The sequence below is a fragment of the Diorhabda sublineata genome, chromosome 1 (assembly GCF_026230105.1).
Source record: "Diorhabda sublineata isolate icDioSubl1.1 chromosome 1, icDioSubl1.1, whole genome shotgun sequence".
NCBI lineage: Eukaryota > Metazoa > Arthropoda > Insecta > Coleoptera > Chrysomelidae > Diorhabda > Diorhabda sublineata.
The window spans coordinates 30589926-30612244 of NC_079474.1; the positions used below are offsets into that span (position 1 = coordinate 30589926).

The 22319-nt window shown below is 30.0% G+C and overlaps 1 protein-coding gene across 5 annotated transcripts in view; it reads left to right on the top strand.

Annotated features, from left to right (window-relative positions):
* The window catches only part of LOC130442977 (diuretic hormone receptor-like), a 216880-nt gene extending 207592 nt beyond the window's left edge, over positions 1-9288 (top strand). For all 5 annotated transcript variants that reach the window (XM_056777419.1, XM_056777427.1, XM_056777403.1 and 2 more), the window contains exons 9-10: positions 7127-7293; positions 8702-9288. In XM_056777419.1, the coding sequence (XP_056633397.1) occupies positions 7127-7293; positions 8702-8876 (342 nt within the window). In that variant the 3' untranslated portion in view covers positions 8877-9288. The remainder of the gene's footprint in view (positions 1-7126; positions 7294-8701) is intronic.
* Positions 9289-22319: the final 13031 nt, after the last annotated feature.

Consider the following 22319-nt stretch of genomic DNA (forward strand, 5'->3'; position numbering starts at 1 on the left):
TTAAGAAGATTAGTCACAAACTTTTGGGGAATTGAGGCATGGAGGTCATAAACAGTATGATGATTAAACCTGTTACGAACATTTTAATTGTTAGTGACAGGATAACTCTGGTAATCCTTTTACGGTACAAATATATAAAATAACTGAATGATTATGGCATCGAAAGAAATTGTAAAACAATGTTTTGAATCGTACGTATTTTCCACATTATATGGTTGAAATTTTTTCACAGCCACGTGGAAATAGTTATTAGTAGCCACGAAAAGTTTTAATTTCTATACTATGAAATAATGACGATGATAAAGGGTTGTCTTTGAAGAATAATAAAAGAATAACATTAGTGGCTTGATTTCGATTCTTGCAAATTATAGTAGCTGAAATATAGCAGTAAAATATTTTTTTGGGATAAGATGTTGCATTTTTCCTTTGCATATCATTCCATAACATCAATATTAGGCGTTCAGAAACTAATACGTCTTACTACATTCATTTATAATATAAAACTCTATAGTTCACCTATTGCTACAAGAATTTCAGTAGCCAAAGTGATTAATTCCTATTGCTCCATCACGACTGAATGAATTCACTTCGTTGTAGCTTGAATTTCTGCAAATGTATTGTGATAAGACTTTATACTGTTTTATACATAGTATTTTCTTGTCAATACTGAATTTTTACGAGTATACTAGCTGACTAGTTTTGCCATATACATTATTTCTAGGAAATATTTTTTTATAAGTGTGTGGGGACACAATTATAATTGAAAGAAGAATGAACTGATTAGTAAGTTGTGTAATGGTACAATTGGTGTTGTCTACGAAAACTTGTAAAATGATTTCAAACTCAAGAATGATCATTTGATGGCAAAAAAGTTATTGATTATCATTACTGCATAACCCGATCATTGCTCAAAATAATTCTCGTGTCGATTGCATTGACATTATTTTGTGCCGAAAACAAGTAGCAATTAACAGCCAAGGTTTTTCAAAACAAAATCCATATAGTTAACAAATCCAGAAGCAGTTTCCACAATCAAAATGCATTGTTGGAGATACCTTAGTTGGATTGTGAAGAGTATTTTGGGTAAGAAACAAATAAAAAAGTAGATTGATTTTAATGAAGAATATTTTCAATAATAAAGGACATAGTATTGAACATGATTCCTTCATTTTCTAATGTAGGGCTAGAAATCTGAATAGTACCTCTCACATTAAATACATAAGCTATATTCAATTCTCAATTATAATTTCACAAATATTTCCTACTTTCTTACTGACCTTTTCACCTGATATGTGTGGTGTCAGAGCATTCTATACTAAAAAATTTACTTTCTAGATACACACGTTCTTCGTATTCTGATTAATTCTTCATTCTTGTCACCTACAAAGAAATGCCTGACACGCCAGAGCTATTTAGAAGTGGATTAATGCGAAGCCTCTTTATATACTTCAGTATAGAATTTTTATCAAAATCTCGTGTACAATAGCAATTTATTCTAGATTGTATCCTAGGTATTTCAACGTCTTAGCTCCTATTGTAGGCTTTCTATAAGAATGAGATTTATTGTGATGATTGTAATTAATTTAATCAACAAAAAAATGTAGCAAAAACGAGTCTCCATCTATAACTTTCATAATTAAAGTTGTTTTATAGTTTTGGTTTTGATTGCGTATACATAAAATTGAGTGCTTCTTCTATTTGTATCATATCAATATAAGGATATGGAAAGTAGAAATATAAAATGTAATAATAAACAACCACAAAACACTTCCGAATGAAGTCGAGCATCTAAAACTTGTATTTCATCACTATAATATAGAAACTAGAAATCTAATATTCATCTAGTTTATTTGAAGATACGTTCAAATTATCTTCTCTCAGCATCGCCCATAGAGATCATTCTGTGAAATCTGTCCAACTTGTATAAAGTCGAAAAATGGTAAAATACGATGAAATCCTTTTTAGCAGATTCGCCTCATATGTATAAGTATTATACAATTTTGGAATCTTCTTCATAAAAATATATTTATGAACATATGAAGATATCCAATTTGAACGAAGATAATATGACTATGAATACTTATAATGAGTATACAAGCAGGTAGTTGCCCTATTCGAAAGTATCGTTTTACTATTAGTCGTGTAGTTGTTATTTGAGGTTTCCTTATATTTATCGCTTAAGTGAACCATAAAAGACAGTAACATATTGTCTTGATTTTTCGTTTGTTGAATCCAAAATTTAGACAAGAAATAAATTATAAAAAAAGTTGACATCTTTTAACGAAAGAATTGTTTAGTCATCTGCTTATTTCCCTAGTTTTGTAGTAGCGGCACAGTGAAAGTGGAAATACTGTAATGGATGAGTTAATTCAATTTGCATGTACATCAGAAGATAGGCAGTTTTTTATGACAGATACAAATTAATCTTACGATTAAACGACATTTTACATTTAACCTAATTTAGTAAGTACTCTACTGTCCTAAGTATTCCCAATGGTTCACTTGAGAAATTAGTATATTATATTATAAGGATTAAAAGTGCATATTTTTTTACGAGCAATATTTGCAGTTGCGAGGCGGAGCGCAGCGCAGCCGAGTGAAAGCAAAATTGCATATCAGGGATTCATGGATTGGTGTAAAGAAAAAAATGCGCAAAACTATGCGGAGAGTGTTCTTATGGTGTATTTCTCAAATTTAACGAAGACCGTCAAGCCATCCACTCTTTGGTAACAGTATTGAATGTTGCGATCCACACTGGATATCAAAAATGGTGTGGATATTAGTAAATATTCAAAATTACGAGGATTTTTAAAAAGGCAAAGTGATGGAAATACCTAAAAAGTCTAGGGTTTTTACAAAGGAGGAAGTGGATCGGTTCCTGGTGGTAAAAATTTTGCAGACAAAAAACAAGAAACCTCGTTTGTTTACCATTATAGGCGATAATTATTTGCCTTTAATTCGAAAATTTCGAAAATATGCTGCACTACGGCCATCAAATATACAGGAACGTCGTTTATTTTTGAAGTATGTTAATGGGAAGTGTCAAAGAATGGTTCTTGGTATTCAAAAAATTAGTGCCGTGCCGCTAGAAATGCAAAATTTTTGAGGTTACAATATTGGAAGGAGTATACTGCACATTCGCTAAGAAAAACATCTGCTACACTTCTTATTGATGTTGGCGGTGACATCACTTCACGTATCAACAAAGAGAATACTGCCAGAAAAATATTGCAGCCTGACAAAGAAGGTACAAGTACCTGTTCAGATATTTCCTCGAATGTTTCATCAACAGTTGTGAAGAATATTTTGAGTTGTTCTAACATTAATGAAAATCTTTTGAATTGGTAGTGATAATTTCAGTGGTGCTTTGAATTTTGGCAATAATTGTTCCAATTGTACATTCAATATAACTATAAATAACAAATAAATACCTATATATAGTTGCCCAATTTGTTTGTTTTACTAAGATTGTAAGAGACAATGTTTTTTCTTCAAATTTCAATTAGAAAGCTCAAATGCAAATACTTTTAGTCCTAAGATTAAAAGTAGCGTTTTTAATCTTAGGATTAAAAGTGTTGCTAAGTAACGAGCAAATTTTTGTACGGTAAGGGAATTGATGGCTTTTGCATCCGAAAATAGTACAAAAATGTCAACATTTTTTGATGGATGGAGAAAATAGAGGTTTATGCACACTTCACTATTGTACCTACTAACTATTGAACTGGGTTAAAACTGTTAATATTCACACAAGTTCGAAAGGCTTGGTGAGTTTGAGCTTGCGGAGTGTGTCTTGATTATCGAGAAGTTCCAACATTTCGTTATTTATGTTATTTATGGAATCATTCTTCGTGACCTTCAGCAATAGTTTTCTCTTCTATGACTATTTTTATATGAAGTTCTAAGTGCAGATCTCTATTGCTGACATATTACGGGGCGTTAACTATATTCCATAGTATTCGGTTTTCAACTCTTTGATGGCAAGCATAATTACTTTCACCTTAATTACCCCATTGTTGTATACCTAAACCCATACTGGTTTGAGTAATTGTTTGTATACTAGCACCTTATTTTTAATAATAAGATGCGAGCTTCTTCCTAATAAGCAATAGAGTTTTTACATGTTCCTGGCCCTAGTTTATATGGGCAGATTTTACCTCATTGATTTTCCACGTCAGTAGATTTTTTTCCATGTCAGTAGTTTTGAAAATATTATCTAGGTAAGAGGCAAATGCATTCGCCTTTTTAGAATCATCACGTACCCAATAACTGGCGAATCTTGTAACTTTACAAAAATTTTGAGACACACAATGAACCCGCCATTAACTGTTAATTCAATTTCTGCACATTGTATCATGATTGAAATACAGAAATTTTATTGTTTCTCCGTACCACTAACCCTCTTCCGGTAAAAATTACTTTTTTCTAACTTTGTATGAGAATTATTGTTTAGTAGCAATAATTCTTAAGTTTATTACTGAAATTACTCTCGTTGATTGGAAATGGGAGAGCATTTCATTATAATGAACAATAAGCTGAGAATTGTAGGGTCTAGTGACCCTATTATTATATGAAACTTCTACTTCAGTGATATATCTCGCTACTTATATTCCTTTGGGCAGTTTTTGCAATAAAGAACTGAGTATCATAGAATGAATTGTTATTAATTATCCATCATTCTTTACGAATTGATCAATAAAAGAGAAAAAGAAGATATTTACGGGAAATTAATTTCGTATTGGATTTTGGAAAATAATCTCATAATCTACTTCATATTCTCCACATAATTCTAGAAGAAACCTACATAATGTGTTAAATAAGTTATAGCGGATTTCATAGGTTCACAATTGATTTTTTGCTGAAACAATGTTTTGTAAGAAAGTAATTTTCCAAACATTACGTCAGTACATCAACGGTTTTCATCTCAAGAAGTGAAATATATCTATACTTATCATAAAATAACTGTAACTTCTTAGATCGCTGAAAATCTGCTAATTGTTTACGAAGATGGTTGAAATATGAACCGAAATTTTTGAATAAACGCGCGAAAAATTTAATATCGTGAAAGTGGCAGCACTAGATGTTAGACTAATATGTTACGTTATCTGTTAGATAAGTTAAATCCGCGGAAATTTTTTGAAAATTACTGCAGCAATTCGAAGATAAATGCCTCTCCATGACTCAAATGTATGAATTTCTTTCCGAAAAGGCCAACGTGTAACTGATAATAACGTCAGCGCTAAAGAAAAACTCATTTTGGAAGAACGACTGAACGCGACATGGCTGAAGAATTGGACATCAGCTTAGGTAGTATTGAGCAAATAGTTCATGAAAAGCTGGGAAAGTTCAGCCAGATGAGTGCAAGACATGTGAATTTTCAGCACAAATTCACACGCTTGGAAGTTTGCTCGCTTCTCCCGCAGCAGTATAAAGAGAAACAAAAAAATTATTCACCACAGACACCATGCGACTATTACTTATTTGGTTCATTGTGAGTTTGACGTAAACTAACTAGAAAAACTATAATAAATTTCAGCTCGGTGACTCAATAATAAAATTTCGGTTTATATTTGAACCGACCTCGTACAATTGTTATGGGAAGGCTATAAATCTTATATTATGCAAAAAATTGAGGAATACAATAGTTATTTTGAATTCTCTGTATCTGGATATTTTTAAAAATGAATTTTCAAAGATAATTTCGTATAGTTCTCCTTTGAATGTTTATAGAATCTTACATAATAAATATGTGTAATATCAAAAATAGTATCTACAAAAATATAACCAATGAAAAAATCTAAAAATACGCATCCAATAATCACATAATGAAAGCCGAATTAAAGCGATCAATACATAGAGTTAATGAGAATTCAATCATTCAATCAGTTCTTCTCTATTAATTGAGTTATCACTTTCAATTCAATAAAGAGTTCTTCATACCTTCTGAGGAATTTCGATAAGTTGTTATTAGAAAAAGCACCCATTGTAGCAGACACGCTCAATTGAATTGGGTGGGAAAATCCAGAGCATTAATTGCCTCACATTGACATTGTTTTGTGATGGGAGAAAGTGAAACCTAGTTGCTTCACCTTATACAACCACTATATAGTGAATAAATAATCAACCGTGCACTTAACGAAACTATATCAGTTCTTTCATTTGTAATGATTACTTTCTATAATATTACTAAACCATCTGTTTACTTCTTTATTTTTTCCAAACGTGATATTAGTCCTGGCTGCCTAACTACTCGTATACGTTCACTATCAGATGAATTTTAAATCTGGATTTAGTCAGAAAAAAAACTGTCGACAATTGATCTCCAGACTAATTTATGCCAAATGATGAAGGTTTCCTGATATGTTCATTAACTTTATGCAAACGTCCTCTTATTATTTGGATTTCAATCGTTTCCGTGCCTAAATATTTCTGACTTACACTATTTGTGTCACAATATTTTGATATTTGCCTTCTTTATTCATACTATTTCTAACGGTGGGGTGAATTTATAAATACTCTCATTGTCTTACTTGATTTATTTGAACACTGTACTGGACTTAAATAACTCATATGATAATTAACTTATCACAACCTGTATAATTAATTATTCACTACTTTATAAATACTTTTGAAGTTTACTTAAATTCACTGATTACTTTTCTATTTCGTTTCGTTCACTATGACTTTTTAATATAAAGCAAACTCTCGTTGTTGAATAAGTTAGAATTTATATCAAAATGAATGAAAGGCGCCGACAAACATTAAGCGATTTGGTGTTTTCGCCAAATTTTAGATTTCCAATAAAACCAGATAGAACCTGCTTCACGGCCGATTTCGTATCAATATCTTTGCCCGACTGGGCTAATAACACTTTGAATTGTACTATTTCAATTTTAGTAGAAAATGAATGCATATTACTTTTAAGAACAGTTCGGAAAACCTCTTTCTACTCTTATTTTTTTACTTGAAAATGATTAAATCACTTGTTCATAAATAGCAACTCAATTATGTCTTCTATAGTGTATATACATTCTCTATGATGATTACGATAATCAATTTGTACGCTTGATGATGAAAAAAAATTCGTGTTAAAAGTCATTCAGCTATTTAAAATAATTATTAATTCCAGGGATTCACTGTTGCTTTATTCTACTGTTTTCTGAACACTGAAGTTCAAAATACTCTTCGACATCATTTCGAAAATTGGAAAACAAGAAGATCATTGGGACCAAGAAGTCTTCGATCTGGGAGTAGGAGTAAAGACTGGTCACCAAGATCAAGAACTGAAAGTATTAGGTGAGAAAATATTAATTTCTTTCAAAAGAGTATTGAATTTCTTCTAATTTCAACATTCGACAAGTGTATACGAAACCACTGCCTAAAATCCTCAAATTTGAAGAACAAGAAGTCCTCAAAAAAATTTGTATTGACAATTTAAAATAAATCAAAATGATATATGTAGTAGCCAAGCATTTTATTCTAATTATTTTGTTTGAGAAAGCAATCGACAGTGTTTCTATGGTTAACTTTTACTTTGGGTAGGATATCTCCAGGTCCTACTTTCTGTGCTTTTAACTGATATAAATCATTGTCCCACTCTGTCTTTTTTAGTAGTAATTATATAATTGAGATTGTAAAGTGATAAATATTTTTCAGAACTCTAAATTGTGAATAAAGATTATGCAAGCTGCAATATTCGAAAACACAAAGTAAAAAAATTAGTCGACGAAAAAAGCATCCCCAATTATATTTTCGATGGCCGAAAATATGTTATTAAAAACTTTATTATCTCAAAATTAACAATTAATTTCACAAGCGAATTAACTATAATTTATTGAATGAACTATATATTCAAGAACGATACATATATTCATTAAAAAGTTATTCACAACATTCATATTCATAATAAAATAAATGTGGACAAAGAGTTTATGATATTTGATCCTATTGCGTTTTATTTAAATAATCTTCTGGAATTTTCTCCATGTAACTCCCCTTAAGCAAACCAAACGTTTTTTGCGTTCGATGAACTTTTCTGACTCTAGAAATTACATGAATCAACCAAGAAATTTTTATTTCCCTAATTACTGAAGATCAAGAAACAGGAACAATTTATTATGCTCGATTTTGTTATAACGTTCTCGAAAAATTTTTTGCAATTCCACTGAATTTAGAATTATGAGTAATATAATATATTATGGAGATGCACTTTTCAGATATATTCAGTGTTGTTTTGGAAGAGATATCATAATTTAATTAATCAAAATGTAGGCAAAAAGACTGAAGGCTAATTCATAAACATGATTTTCCGTTTGCCGTTGCCGTAAACGTTTGCTGTTACAAAATTGAAAATATTGATTCATAGTTGCCGTTTAACATCGCCGTCTTCCATTGGTGATTGTTGGTGATTTTCCATAATATCGTCCATACATATCGGATTACAAACAAACACACAAAAAATATCAGGAAAACAAAAAGCAGTATACACGTCAAGAAGAATAACAAAATTTTTAGGTTAACGGCAGCAAGTTTATGAATAGGGTCAATAGACGTCAAACAGCAAACGTCACCCGTTAACGGCAACGTCAAGTTTATGAATGAAAACTTGCATCTGTAATAACCTAATTTAATTTAACATCAAATGAAATTATTAAAAAGTTGTGTTGGCGTATGTATGCACAAATTTAATCATTATTTTCTTCAGGTTATATAGTCAGCCAACGAATATATATCACAAAAGAGAATCTTGCACTTCGGAACTTACAACTACGACTGTAGTAACTGTCAACGGGGGAGGAACAAGGCCGACAAACGGAACCCCTAAAACAAGAAGCCCGTTTTTGTATCCACCCAGGCCTAGTTACGGAGGAAGTGTGTGAACTTTAAGAAGAAATACTATGTAATTTCTTTTCCGTTCAAAAATATGCAACAGGTGGACCAGTTAATAAAAAAATATGGTTTATTTTGAAAAATATTCAAATTAAATGTTGAAATATAATTTTATAAATCTATATTTAAATGAGATTTCGGTTGTAAGACATACTTAAATGAAAAGAAAAATAATGGAAATTTGAAACGAAAGAATAAAATTTCTTCTGTTTTCTTGATGTAATTAACAGAATTTAGTACGAACGTAATGAGAGAATATATTTATGTAGCCACCGAGTTTGCTAATTAAATTTTTTTATACTCCTCAAATGATTAAAGTTATAATTTGAAATTACACATTATTACGAACTACCCTTTCTATGATACTGTACTGTGTGGTAATAAACTAACTTGCCATTAACTGTTGGGTTATTTATGATCTATCAAATTACGATTACAACTGACGGGACACTTTACAGCTATTGGAAAAAAAAAAATAGATTACAAATTACATTTCTTCTTCTTATTGGTAGATTCCAAATTTATCATCAATCAATCATCATCATCAATCAATTTGTCAATATTCTATTTGTCATTCACAGTATACACTACCGGGTCTGAAGTTGCTCACACTATAATCCATTCATTACATTTTAAAATAATATACAATTATCTCATTAATATTGTCAAACAAAGGTCGAAACAGTGTCTTACAAACTAATAATAGTGTCCGTTATATGTTTACTTCATACGAGTGCATTTTAGTCGGTGTTTATGATTGTAGTTTAGTCCCAGTTAGTCCTATGAGACGCAAGAACGTGCAGTGACTTAGACTTTTTGGATTAAGATATCTGTTTGTGAATTTTGTATATGGAATGTTTTCGTTCCCGCAAATTTAGAGTCGTAAGTTCTAAATGAGTAAAACCAAGAAACAAATGGTTGAAACTCGAATATTAATCGCAATTCCTTAGTCGATACAAAAGTAACTGTATTGTTGCAGATGCATTAAAAATACCTCGACGTACCGTGGATTACAACGCGAGTTTTGGCGATAGAAAACATGTAGGACGGCCATGAACAACCAAAGTCGTTAAAGATAAACGTATTGTTTTGATTTGAGTGTTTGTGCGCGGGTCAAAGGATGTTAGATCCATATTTAAATCCGATTGTAAGACACGAAGGCTCGGTGATATTTTGAAGGAAAGATGCCTGGAGACCTGGTGAAAATTGAAGGAATTTTGAGGAAAGACGACTATAAAAAATGTTGAAGTAGAATGTAGAGCTTTCTTGTTCGGCAATAAATATATCTTCCAGAATGATAACGATCCCAATCATTCCTCGAAGCTGTGCAAGTAATATTTGAAATAATTGGGAAAGAAGAATGTACTAAAAGTAATGATTTGGGCACCAGAGTCGCCCGACCTCAACAAGATTAAGTTGCTGTAGGACAAATTGGAGAGGGAATTCAAAATACAGTATCCTCCTTCTATTTCTTCTTTGGAATATCCTGAATAATGAATGGAATGCCAAAAAATTATATATCGAAATAATAAAAGCAAACCGAGGTTACATCGATGAATCAAAATAAAAGCGAATAATAATAAATATGTAACAATTACAGACTTTTAACCTGTAGTGTATTTTCAAACTAGTATTTATAAAGAACCTTATTCTTGTTTATAATGTTGCAGACGGATGCTGCATTGACATCATGTTATAATTAATAGATGCACTAAAATTTTTTACATAGCTGACTATGTAAATGATAGATAAATCCTAAAAATACCCAAATCAATAAAACAGCTGAAATTAAAATAAAAATTCCTATTCAACGACTGTAGTTTTGGAATGATTACATTTATGCATTCTTAACTGTTGTACGAGAATTTGAAATTTAATATTTTTTGAGGATGAAAATATATATTAAAAAATAACTGTTAAAAAATCTGTTAATGAGTTGGAAGTGCCAATTTAGATAATCGATTAACAGATGTTCTAAATTAATTGTGACAACTTTTAATCCACATATCTTCTTTATGAACAAAAATCAAAGGAACTTTTTGAATTCACTCTATAATTTAACCAGCACAAATTTTTGAAATAACTAATAGATGTTGCTACCTCATAATTTTTTTCAATTTATTGATCAGAACGTGTATTTCCAATTTTCATGACCAGATCTATGATTAGATCAACTCAATTAATTTTTTAAACAAATGTAACTGCAAGTTTTTCCATCTCTCTTGAAGTTTCTTGTTTTAATATTTGAAAATAACGCTTATCGGTAAATCCAATGTGAAATGAATTTCAATCCGGAAGTTAAAGAATTTACTTTAAAAAATTCTGATTGTAAAACTAAATTTCCGAAAAACGTTTCGTTTCTCCAACAGAAATAGAGAAAACAAATAGAAATTGAACGAAAATGTTCAAGATATATTTCAATAAGGAAAGTATCTGCGATTTCAAAATGAAATATTCAAAAGTATGTTGCGTTTTGAAATAAAACTAGTTAGCAACATGAAATAGCACTTCACTGGTAGAAACTCTATGAAACAAAATAAAAAAAAAGAATATTGTAACCTTTAAACTCAACATAAAAAAAATTTTACCTGTATTCCAGTGTCTCCTATCCGTTTTTAAACTTTAAATATTAATTAGTACACCCAGTATGATGATTACTATTATTATTAATATCAGAGAAAGTGCTATTTTTTAATTTCTCAGAGTTTTTGTAATAAACTTCCCGAAAAGTCATCGGTGAACTTATTTATTTTGACCATAACGTATTTACATCAGAAGCTTGGTAAATTGAGATGAATATTTATGAGTCAATGTTATTTCAGCTTTGACGATACTCAGCCTGGACAGGCGATTAATTAGAAAAAATAAACAGGCGGTTAATAAAAGACAGATATTTGCAAATATAACTTTTGAAAATAAATAAAATCTGTTTTTCTTCTATCCTAAAATATGTAATAGTGAGAAAACAATGTATCACATTTTCTATTATCTGATAATATATTCATAAAATCAAATGGATTCCTATCCTATCAAGTTCCAATTTTGTTGATTTATCTATGAATAAATAATGTAATGGATTTTATTGTATTCCATTTTAAATTCATTTATTAGCATCCATTTTGTAGGAGTGTTGAATACAAAAAATAAATCTGTCTAACAATCAATCAATACTCTGAGAATTATAAATATCAGCTTGAAAAGTGAAACAGTTGTGAGAGTTGTTTCCCCTCTCATGTTTATTGATTTAATCATGATTGTGATAATTATTATTAATTGAGCCCATATAAAACAGAAGTTCATTCTACTATCTTCGATTCTATGTATAATTATAAATTTCTTCAAAACTCGTATCTACATGTTCCGAAAAAACTAAAGCGATGTTGATAATATGTTTTCTAAGCATCATTATCCATTTGCAATGCTTTTTCAACTATGTCATTTGAATGTTATAATACAAGGAGAAAAATAACAGAAAATCAGAAGACTTGAAACAGATTTAATAAAAATATTGAATTTTCAATCTGTGCAATTAAAAAATATTCGAGATGTAATATGGTTTCTTCTATTTTAGCGTGACTGATAAAATTAAACAACTAATCAACTCTTCGGGAGTAGCGTCAATTTCTTCCCTAATTATTATAATCATTTCCTGAGAAGTGAACTGTTATTTCGATCTCTGCTTTTCTATTCTGTATCTTTGCTGACCAATCTGATTCTTGCGCAGTTGATTATTTTCAAACACACCATATTGTCCAACATTATCGTCCGTAAAGCTTCTAATTATATTTTAGTTATTGTAAAAATCTTTGGTACTACCTATATGGATAAGTCTTTTTTCATTTTCACGAATTATACCTTACCAAAATATTTTGGTACTTTTTGGAGAGGAGCAGCTTCTCTAGCTAGGTAGATTTAATCGCGTTGCACGTTATTTTCCGTGTATACTCTGTACTTGTTAATTGGAACCTGGATGTTTCTTCTCTTCAGGGAAAACTAATTTATAAGCTGTATATTTCACGTATGGCAACTATATGTTTTCTATAGAGTCAAGACACCATGGGAGATCTAAATTTTCAATTGTTGTAACTCTTCAATTAAATTATATATAATAAAAGTTGGGGCTACGTTGTACAAAATCCACTACGACGTGAGCCAATTTTGCTTTTTGTTACTAATTATTAGATAATCTGTGTATGCACAATGTTTTCAAAATTCGGTGAAATGACGTTGATGAGAAATAGTTATTTAAAATTGGAGAAATATTTAGATTAATAAAATTTTGTTTCGGAATTTAGAACTGACAAATTTGATCAAATGATGTGCTAAAAGCATTTTTCAAAATATGGTTTTTAGATGAATTTTGTATTGTCTTGTACGAGGGAGGTCAAAGAATTTTGCTAGGTGTAAATCATGAAATTAGTACTGTTCTGCTGATATTTCAAATTCATTACTCCGTAAATGATTCATCGTTCTGCTATATATCTATCTTTCTTTTTCTTCTCTACTCTATAGCTTGAGTTCAGTAAATACAAGAAATTTATAGACATTACATCGAAAAAGTATTGTTCGAATATATAAGATCTTGAAATTAATTAGCTCATTTTCATCTATAATGTAAATATATCAGAATTGTATCGAAAAATAACGCATGCATTTAAGTTCATTCATTTTATCATCATCAAAACATTTCAATCTAAGAATTGTACATCATGGACTCCTTTTGTGTTATTGAAAGTCTTTTCTCCCATATTTTTTTTCCTAAATATGAGATACTTCTTCATTTACTTTTACATCTTTGAGTGAGGCTTATAACAAATAGTTTTGAAGTTCTACTACAAAAAGTCACACAGCTATAAATTCGGTGAACGTGTAGACCAATGGAGCTTCTATTACACAAACGTAAAATCATGGTTTAGGAAACATATAACATACTTTTTAGGGTTGCAGCTGTCTCATGGAACTGTGTTTTGCCGTGTTGATCACACCAGCTTGTAACTGCAAAAATTTACGTAGTATTTCTACAAATGTTGATTGTTACACCACCTTCTTCAAAAAAATTGGATAAAAAAAGTATCAATTACTACAATCAGATTGTAGCTAAAGATATGTGCAGTAATTTATGATGCAATTCCTGTCGGCTGTTGAATAAAAGAAGGTTTCATCATTATCATTATGTTTTTATCTACATTATAGAAAATAAAATTTTCAATGTTTTGACTATTTCTTTACAAATGTGATATATTGCATAGAGTTTAATCGTCTTTATTGTATCATATGAAAAAATGAATCTTAATGTTAAATTTATTAAATGTAAAGGTAAAATTATTTATTAAATAGTATTACTCAAAATATATCTGAATTATTTCAGAATTATTGTAATTTACTACCTATCCATTGTCTGTTTATGTGGAAAGATGAATTTTAATAAAAAATAAGTCCAAGACTATTTGTTTTCCTAGTTTCCTCACATAATTTCAATGTTCCACTAATTGTTTTTTTCTGAAAGTACAATAAAAAAGCATAAATTTTGCACACAGGTATTTTTAAATAAATTTTCATGATTGAAGGGGTAGTGTTTTTGAAAAAATAACCGTACCAAATGAAGAAGCGTGATATTCTGCATTAGGAATGATGTTTTAGATTCTCAAAATGTTTTTTCTTGGTTGAATAAATTTTTTATTGAGATTCTAGCGTGAAAGCACGCGAGATTGATTATTATAAATTTTACACGTCTTTTTCTTGCTCAGCTTATGCGTGTTTGAAAAATCCCAAAAAATTATACAAAATTTCAAAGTACTTTAAAAAATTTTTAATTAACCAGAGATAGTTCCTTCTCCTACGCGGTCAAACCTCATAATGGATTCTTTTATTATCTGCTTTAAGGTGCCAATTACTACAACTATGCAGAATTTAAGTTCATATTCTCGCAATTCCAGCTCGGAGTAATTTTTGATTCCAAGTAACTGGACTTTAATTTTATCCTGTTACTTTTAAGTCTTTATGAGTTTGCTATAAATTTATAGAGCGTCACCTACTTGTCAGTAGCTGAAATTGCTTAACGTATACAAATAGGAATTCTCAAATCAATAATTATAAAAAAATTTGACCAAAAATTATAACAATTCATTATAAAATTATATTGTTATTCATTACATTATTACATTACATTATATTCATAAAACAAATTCATTGCACATTTTTAACTAGATCATTCAGATTAATTGTTTTCTCATGAGACTGGGAAGTTAAACCTGACGTCTGTAGGCACAAACTTTTGATGGTTTTTGGATTTGTTCCTTCTAGGTCACGTAATACTATATGTCCCAGTTTCAAAACCGTTTGATCTTCTTTTACAGGTCTGCTTCTGTGGTACCTCAATTTTCGTCATTTTTAGACCGATTCTTAAACAGAACTTTTTGCTATAATACGTTTAAAAAATAACGAAAATCACAAAAATAGAGAAAATCCTACCAAAATCAATAAAAACACATGAAAAAACTAAACATCATCAAACACCTTTCCAGATTCTATTGCTGTTTACCGCTATAGAAGCCAAATTCATCGCCATCTAGTGACACGTAAGAGAATAGGGTCAAAGTAAAATTGGGATAAAATAGTTAAGAGGAAAAGGGTATTAGAAAAAAAGGGGTAGTTGATTCTTAAATTTTACAAAGCACATGTTTAAAATGGAGAAAATAATATTTGGAAGCCTTCAGCTCAATTAATACAGAATCTGAGCTAGGAAATGCTCCTGGTGAACATGTTCCTTCGTTTCCATTAGTAGGATACTGGACATTATAGTTTAAATGAAGCCAAACGAGAATACAAGACGAACAGTGATCGACTAAATTATGCGTGGTACTCGATGATCGATAACTGAAAGTGTAGGCGTTAGCAGATATAGTGAGCATTTTAAAAAGTATTGTGTATGAAATATTATCTGAAAGTTTGGTTATTTGAAAGATATTTGCATGACGGGTGACGAATTTGCTGATACTTGGACAAAAATGATGAATATGAGGATGTGATATGAGATGATCTGGCGATAATGACGAGAAGTGCGAGAAGTCTAAAAGAAACATTCTTGAAGATGGAGGAAGAAGCTAGTAAAAGGGGACTACAGGAGGAATATAGAGATAGGGAAATATATATTCGAGGGGTTAACAATTTTAAATACTTGGGAGTAACAGTTACTCAAAGGATCCGTGCAGGCTACCGAGCATATCATAAATTGCGTTTTCTAATACTATGCAGTAGACGTACTGAAATGAAAATCTACAAAACAGCAGTGAGGCCAACAGTAACCTATGGAGGAGAAACGATGAATCTAACAAAAGCTGATGAAGAAATAGTGAATACCTTCGATAGAAATATGATAAGAAGAATATATGGGCCAAAAAGGTTGAGTCACGTACAATATAGAATCATAGAGAAATCTTAAATGAAGAGACTATCACCAGATATATAGAATCGTAGCGAATACAATGGTTAGAATACAGGAAAGGGATGAAAAATAATAGTGAAGAACACAATGGAAACCTTTAGGAAACCGGCCCAACCTAACCAAAAAACCAATATGTAAGTGGAAAGGACAGGAAAATGTGGAAAAAGATAGCGGAAAAAACCAAAACAAACAATGATCTTTATTTTAAAAAAGAAAATGGTTAGAATGATTATTGACTCGCCACAATAAAGGAGTCAAAGATCTCTTTATTGAGTGGTTACTATTCCGATTAGAATGTATAATCAAATATATAATATGAGGATATTTTATTTGGATATTCGCACTATTTCATATACATGGGTAAAATATGAGTATTTCACTACACACCTGAGATAGATAAGCAATCATTAGAATGGATTGAAGAGAAAGAACGGGCTACAGATAAGACAAATGATAGTTTCATTTACAGGCCACAATATTCCAAACTTATATTCAAGAAACCAAGCAAAAATGGCCGTATTCATGAGAAAAATTAAGTTTTATCGACTTTGTTATGAAGCTTCTTCGACAGGATTAGCCTTTTTGCCATTATTTTTTATTTCCGCACTCGAAAAAAGACTCAACTGTAGAATATTCTTCAATGATGAAGAGGTGTCTTAGACAGTTGATGAGTATTTTCATAGACAAATCAGATTCGATTACAAGAAAGACTCTTGAATAAATTTAACATGACTAGTAAAAGTGTATAACACTGAAAGAAGATTGTGGTTAGAAATAAATATATTTTTCGAATAGTGAACTTCTTAATTAAATATGCAGTATATGAAAATGTGTAAATGTCGCTTGACAAGATGCAATACACCGTGCAATGCAATGCAAGATGCAATATTTCTTGATCAAAAGTTCATTTGATTGTTTTATGTAAGATCTTGACATTATCGGTTTTGTGCCAATTTTCTGGCGTGCAAGTTACAATCTAGTTACTTTTGGGTTAACAGATCAGCTGACTCTCGTAAAACTTTACTTTGTTATTTTAATTGTCAAATGCGTACAAAATATTAGATTAAATTTGAGTTTGGGAATTTGTTTACTTTTACTGTTTACAGAGACTTGAATGTAATTTCTTGCACGTTGTATTGCATGATGTGAAGCGGCCTAAAGAGAACCAATCCAATTTTGTATACTCGTATGATTCAGTTTGAAATTAGTTGAATTAGTTGACTGAATTAGAAAAATTCACTCACACTATTACACCCTTTTCAAAAGACTACTAACAAAATAAGTAACGAATCATAAGAAATGTAATCGTTCTAATCCTGGGTTTCCTTCAGAATTTATTTAGTATATGACTACAATAGAAAGTTTTGATAGAAATATGTTATTATATGTAAATATTCAAGTAGATTGAAACCAAATGTATTTCAAATATATTCGAACAAGAGAACTGGGTTAACATAACTTCAGTTTTAACGATCAATATTGCTGGAAATCTGAATAACCTGTTAGACCGTCTAGCTTAATTTGATATGGATAGCCACAAATTGAAATTTGAATTATTTAAAATCTGCGGGTATCTTGTTATCGATTCAACATTGTGAACTTTCGCCATCTATAAGATAGTAGAACAACTAATTGAAGATTCGCATATTTCTACGATTATACCGGCTTACAAAAATAATTACATAAAACTCAGTTAGGATTTTGGAAAATAGATGACACTTAAAGCGAGAAACGAATCATATTCTGCAAATCTGGGAAATGCTTAGTTTAAAAAAAGTATATTTGTTTATTATTTTTTAAAATACACATGAAACACTAATATGAATAGTAAGAAAGAAAGAAAATTAATCAAAATTATAATTAATAACATAAAAATGAATGAGAAACACATTAACTCAATCTTGTATTCTATTTTTCTTTATTGACACCTGCCGAAGCATATCGCATATAGTACCGATAAAAATCCTCAATGTTATTAGTCAAATTTATTGGAAATCAAAGGTATATAAATGAAATTATTCTTAATCATATGGTATATATTTTGTATCCAATCTAAAAGATTTAATATTAAGCCTCAAAAGTATATATTTGTGCAAAAAATAGTCATCAACACATGAATATTACAATCTTTATTTTAATCAATTATTTTCCCTAATATAAGCTTTTTAAATGAAAAATATTGAGTTTTAGAAGAATCTCAGGTGTCTATGTACTTCAAATCAAAATTAAGAAGCTTGTTTCCAAAAATTTTCAAATCTAAATGATAATTTTCAGGAATCAACTTTTTTTGTTCTTGAAAGAGATGTTTTATTTATTCTGCAAATCGCACATAACTTAAATCAATTTTACAAAGAAAAACTATTTGAATTTGGTATATTTTGGGACAAAATTGGTATAAAGTAAGTTTTGGAATATATAATAGGATATTTATTTTGTTAATTAATAATAATATAAAATGCTTAATTTGAATCTTCACTGTTGGATATTTTACAATGCGTTTTTTGTAATATAATATTCGTATCCCATTTTTTAACAGGATGACATCTGTTTCTTTTTAATGTTATTTAAACATGAGATGTCTTTTAAGCTTTTCTCAATGCTTGCAAGTTTCATACCTCTCGTATGGACTCTGTGCTCTCAAGTGAGGGAGGTGAGCTATAAAAAAGGGCTAGACCAATCTTTAGAGCTGTGCAATCGATGACTACACGTCTCGCCTCTGTTATTTGATGTTTTGAGTAAGTTACTGCCAGCTCATCCATTTGAAGTTTTGTGAAACAGTATATAAAAGATCAAACTCACGGGGAAATATGATACTCTCTCTTTTATAAGTTTTTTTCAAGAATGTAAATTATCTGATCGGTGGAATGTATGAATTACCACTTTCTGGATAAAACCATTCAATGTTGAGTTTGTACTTTAATGTCAAAACAATTACAATCAAAAATAATGTGTATTTCGCACTTTACGAAAAGATAACCAAATGGTTTTTATATTCCTAACAATAATTATAGTTTTTAAGAAATGCGTTTCGACGTGTATTATTTGAAATTGATAACTTGCCCAATTATATTGATTAATGGATTACCTACAACATGGATATCAATGCAACTAAAAAATTGCATTGACAGCTTTTACTTATTTTTGAAACCAACAACTGAGAACCAACATAAATAAATCGTTGTGGTTAAAACAGATTTTTATTATGATATTCATATAGAATATCTGACAGCTAGGTAGTCACTGTTATTAAAACAATTGATATCATACTGTTCTCATAAAAGAAAATTCACAGGTTTTTGTCACAAAATGTTATCGAAGTGGAAAAGTTTTGAGTTTGTTAAACCACAGTAACCACACCGGTCAAAAATATAAGACATCTGGTTAATTTGTTTTCACATAAGAGTATATCAAATAGTCTGTCAGAAATTGCTCACTTCTATATCATTATCAACATCTTTCATGAACGAAATTGAAATAATACCCGACTACATGACAACTTTGTGAAACGTATTTTCCTGAAAATATCGATAAAATAATATAGAAGTCGAAACGTTAAATTATTGTAACTGATTTCGAAGAAATATGTCTCCGTCGCAGATCAATATACTGAAAACATCTGATTGACAGTCGGAATGAAAAAGATTTTCATCAAAAATAGAACTAAATTCATGGAAATACAATCAGAAATTTTCAACTAAAACTGGAAGTACTGTACATCTTGTTATGATATTTTAGATTTATTGTATAAAATTTGAAAAATTTTCGAAAAAATCGTTACAATTTCAAATTAATTAATATAAAATAAAAATTTGGCCTACTCGTAATGATAATTATAAAACAATACTGTTGTCTGACTCCGAACTAAATATTGAAATATGCCAGTCTATAGTTGATTATAGAAAGGATGTTGGCGACGAAATTAGCGAGACTGTTGAAACAAAGTCAACTTGAGCAGGTGTTTTAAATAATATTTAAGAGAAAACAAAGACATGATTATAGTTGACAAGATCGATTAACAAAATGATAAGATCCAGAAGAATAGAGTGGGTAGGGTTCAAATGAAAAATTATGGAATATACGCAGGATCAAAAATATATAGTGGTAATATAACATCGAAGAGAGGGAAAAGGAAGGAAGAGGTAATAATAAAATTCAAGAAGAGAAAACTAAGGGAAATTATGGGAAAGATAAGAAAGGAAATCACTTCCAGGCTAACGTTTTAAACGGTATATTGTAGTATTTGATCCATTGCATATACTGAATATTCAATATAAGAAACTTTCAATTTTTTTTCAAAAAATCTTTCGATGAAAGAGGTTTTTGAAGAAAAATAGACACTAACTGTTCAGATTGATTCGATACTTGTATCCAGAAGAACATATACGATTGAGATTAAGAAGGATGTTAATAAATCTATTAATTGTAAGGATATACCAAGAGGGCAGTTCTGTTTGGATCCGATGGGAAACTTTAGGCGTTATCTTCATGACATGATCAGAATCATCCACTGGGCCCATTGGATTTGTTGCATTGTGTACAATTCTTTTTTTGTATTCGAATTTTCATTATAATTTGCATTCTCAGAATCGATTGTAATAGTTTTAGTGCTCAAGTCGGTTTTGCTAACTGTAAATTGAAAAAATTTAAATTTCAAAAAATTTTAAAGTTAATTTTATTCGCTATTGATCATTATATTTTCCTTTCATTCTTGTTGATGCTTTCTCGTGTATCTTGAACTAAATCACTCTGCATTACGGCAATGTTTATATTATTTTATTTCAATAACTATGTTGGTTGCAGTTAAATATTTCAAATAAACCTCTAGTTACTATAGATGTTCAATATCGTTGTTTCCTGGTCATTTATAATGTTAGAAGTCGTTTGTTTGACACATCGAAACGAAAAGACATCAATAATTTCTCTGATCCTGAATGCTTGGTTTAACATCACTCTAAGAATGAATGTTGTTATATAATCCTCCCATGTAATTTCTTCCTTTTTAATTCAGTCATATGAATCATATTTTCATACATACATTCATCAATTTACGAGTAATGCTTGATTCTGAAGAAACTATTCATACTGATAACTTTGAACTAGTGTTTTTTTAGTAAAGAATAACGTTCTAGAATTCCTTACACGCAATAATCTCAAGCGAATGTAAAATCTTAGATGGAAGGTTCATTATAAAAGTCGGAATGAGGTGGATATGTTTCTAGAGAGTGAATGCATGTAGTAAAACTTTATTCCAAATTATTGTTTTATGCTTGGAAGGCGAGAACTGTTACTATGGTAACAAATACATAGAAAATTAATATCATAGTAACGTGACAAATATACATGTTTTTATTTTGAATTGTGATGTTTCTATAAATATTTCTATATAACATACAAGAAGCAAATTTCTAATTCTGCTTAACTGTTCATTTCTTTGTAGTTTTCTACTTTGTAAGGTATTTTTGGAAACTATTATTCCCACAACGTTTTTGAAGTTCATGATAAACTTTTTCTTCTGTTCAGTAGCAACCATCTTACGTATTTATTATCGGATTTCTAAACAAATCTAAAAATTTTGGTCATCACAAATTGCCTTTTGAAAAGAACAGTCCAATAATAACACTGTCGCCATTAATGTATTTTCAAATAGTAATAATAAGACCTAAGCTGAATAACTTAAATCACTACTTTGAAAAAACTATTTGTTGAGCAAAACATAATTAACTAACTCAATAATCTGACTAGCGTAAAATATAAAATTGATGCTCATGATATTTTATGCGTGTGAATTCTAAAAACGATAACCTATTGTTGAATTTTTATAAAAAATTATTTAGAAATAATTAAACTCTCAGATGAGAAAGTAAAATGAACGCAGACAAAAATATATTAAGGTCTCCCATCAAAGGGTCTAGCAACCGTTTAAATTTTGAAACAACACGACTACCCTCGAGTTTAAAACAAATTATTGTCCTTTGTTTTACTTCTCTTC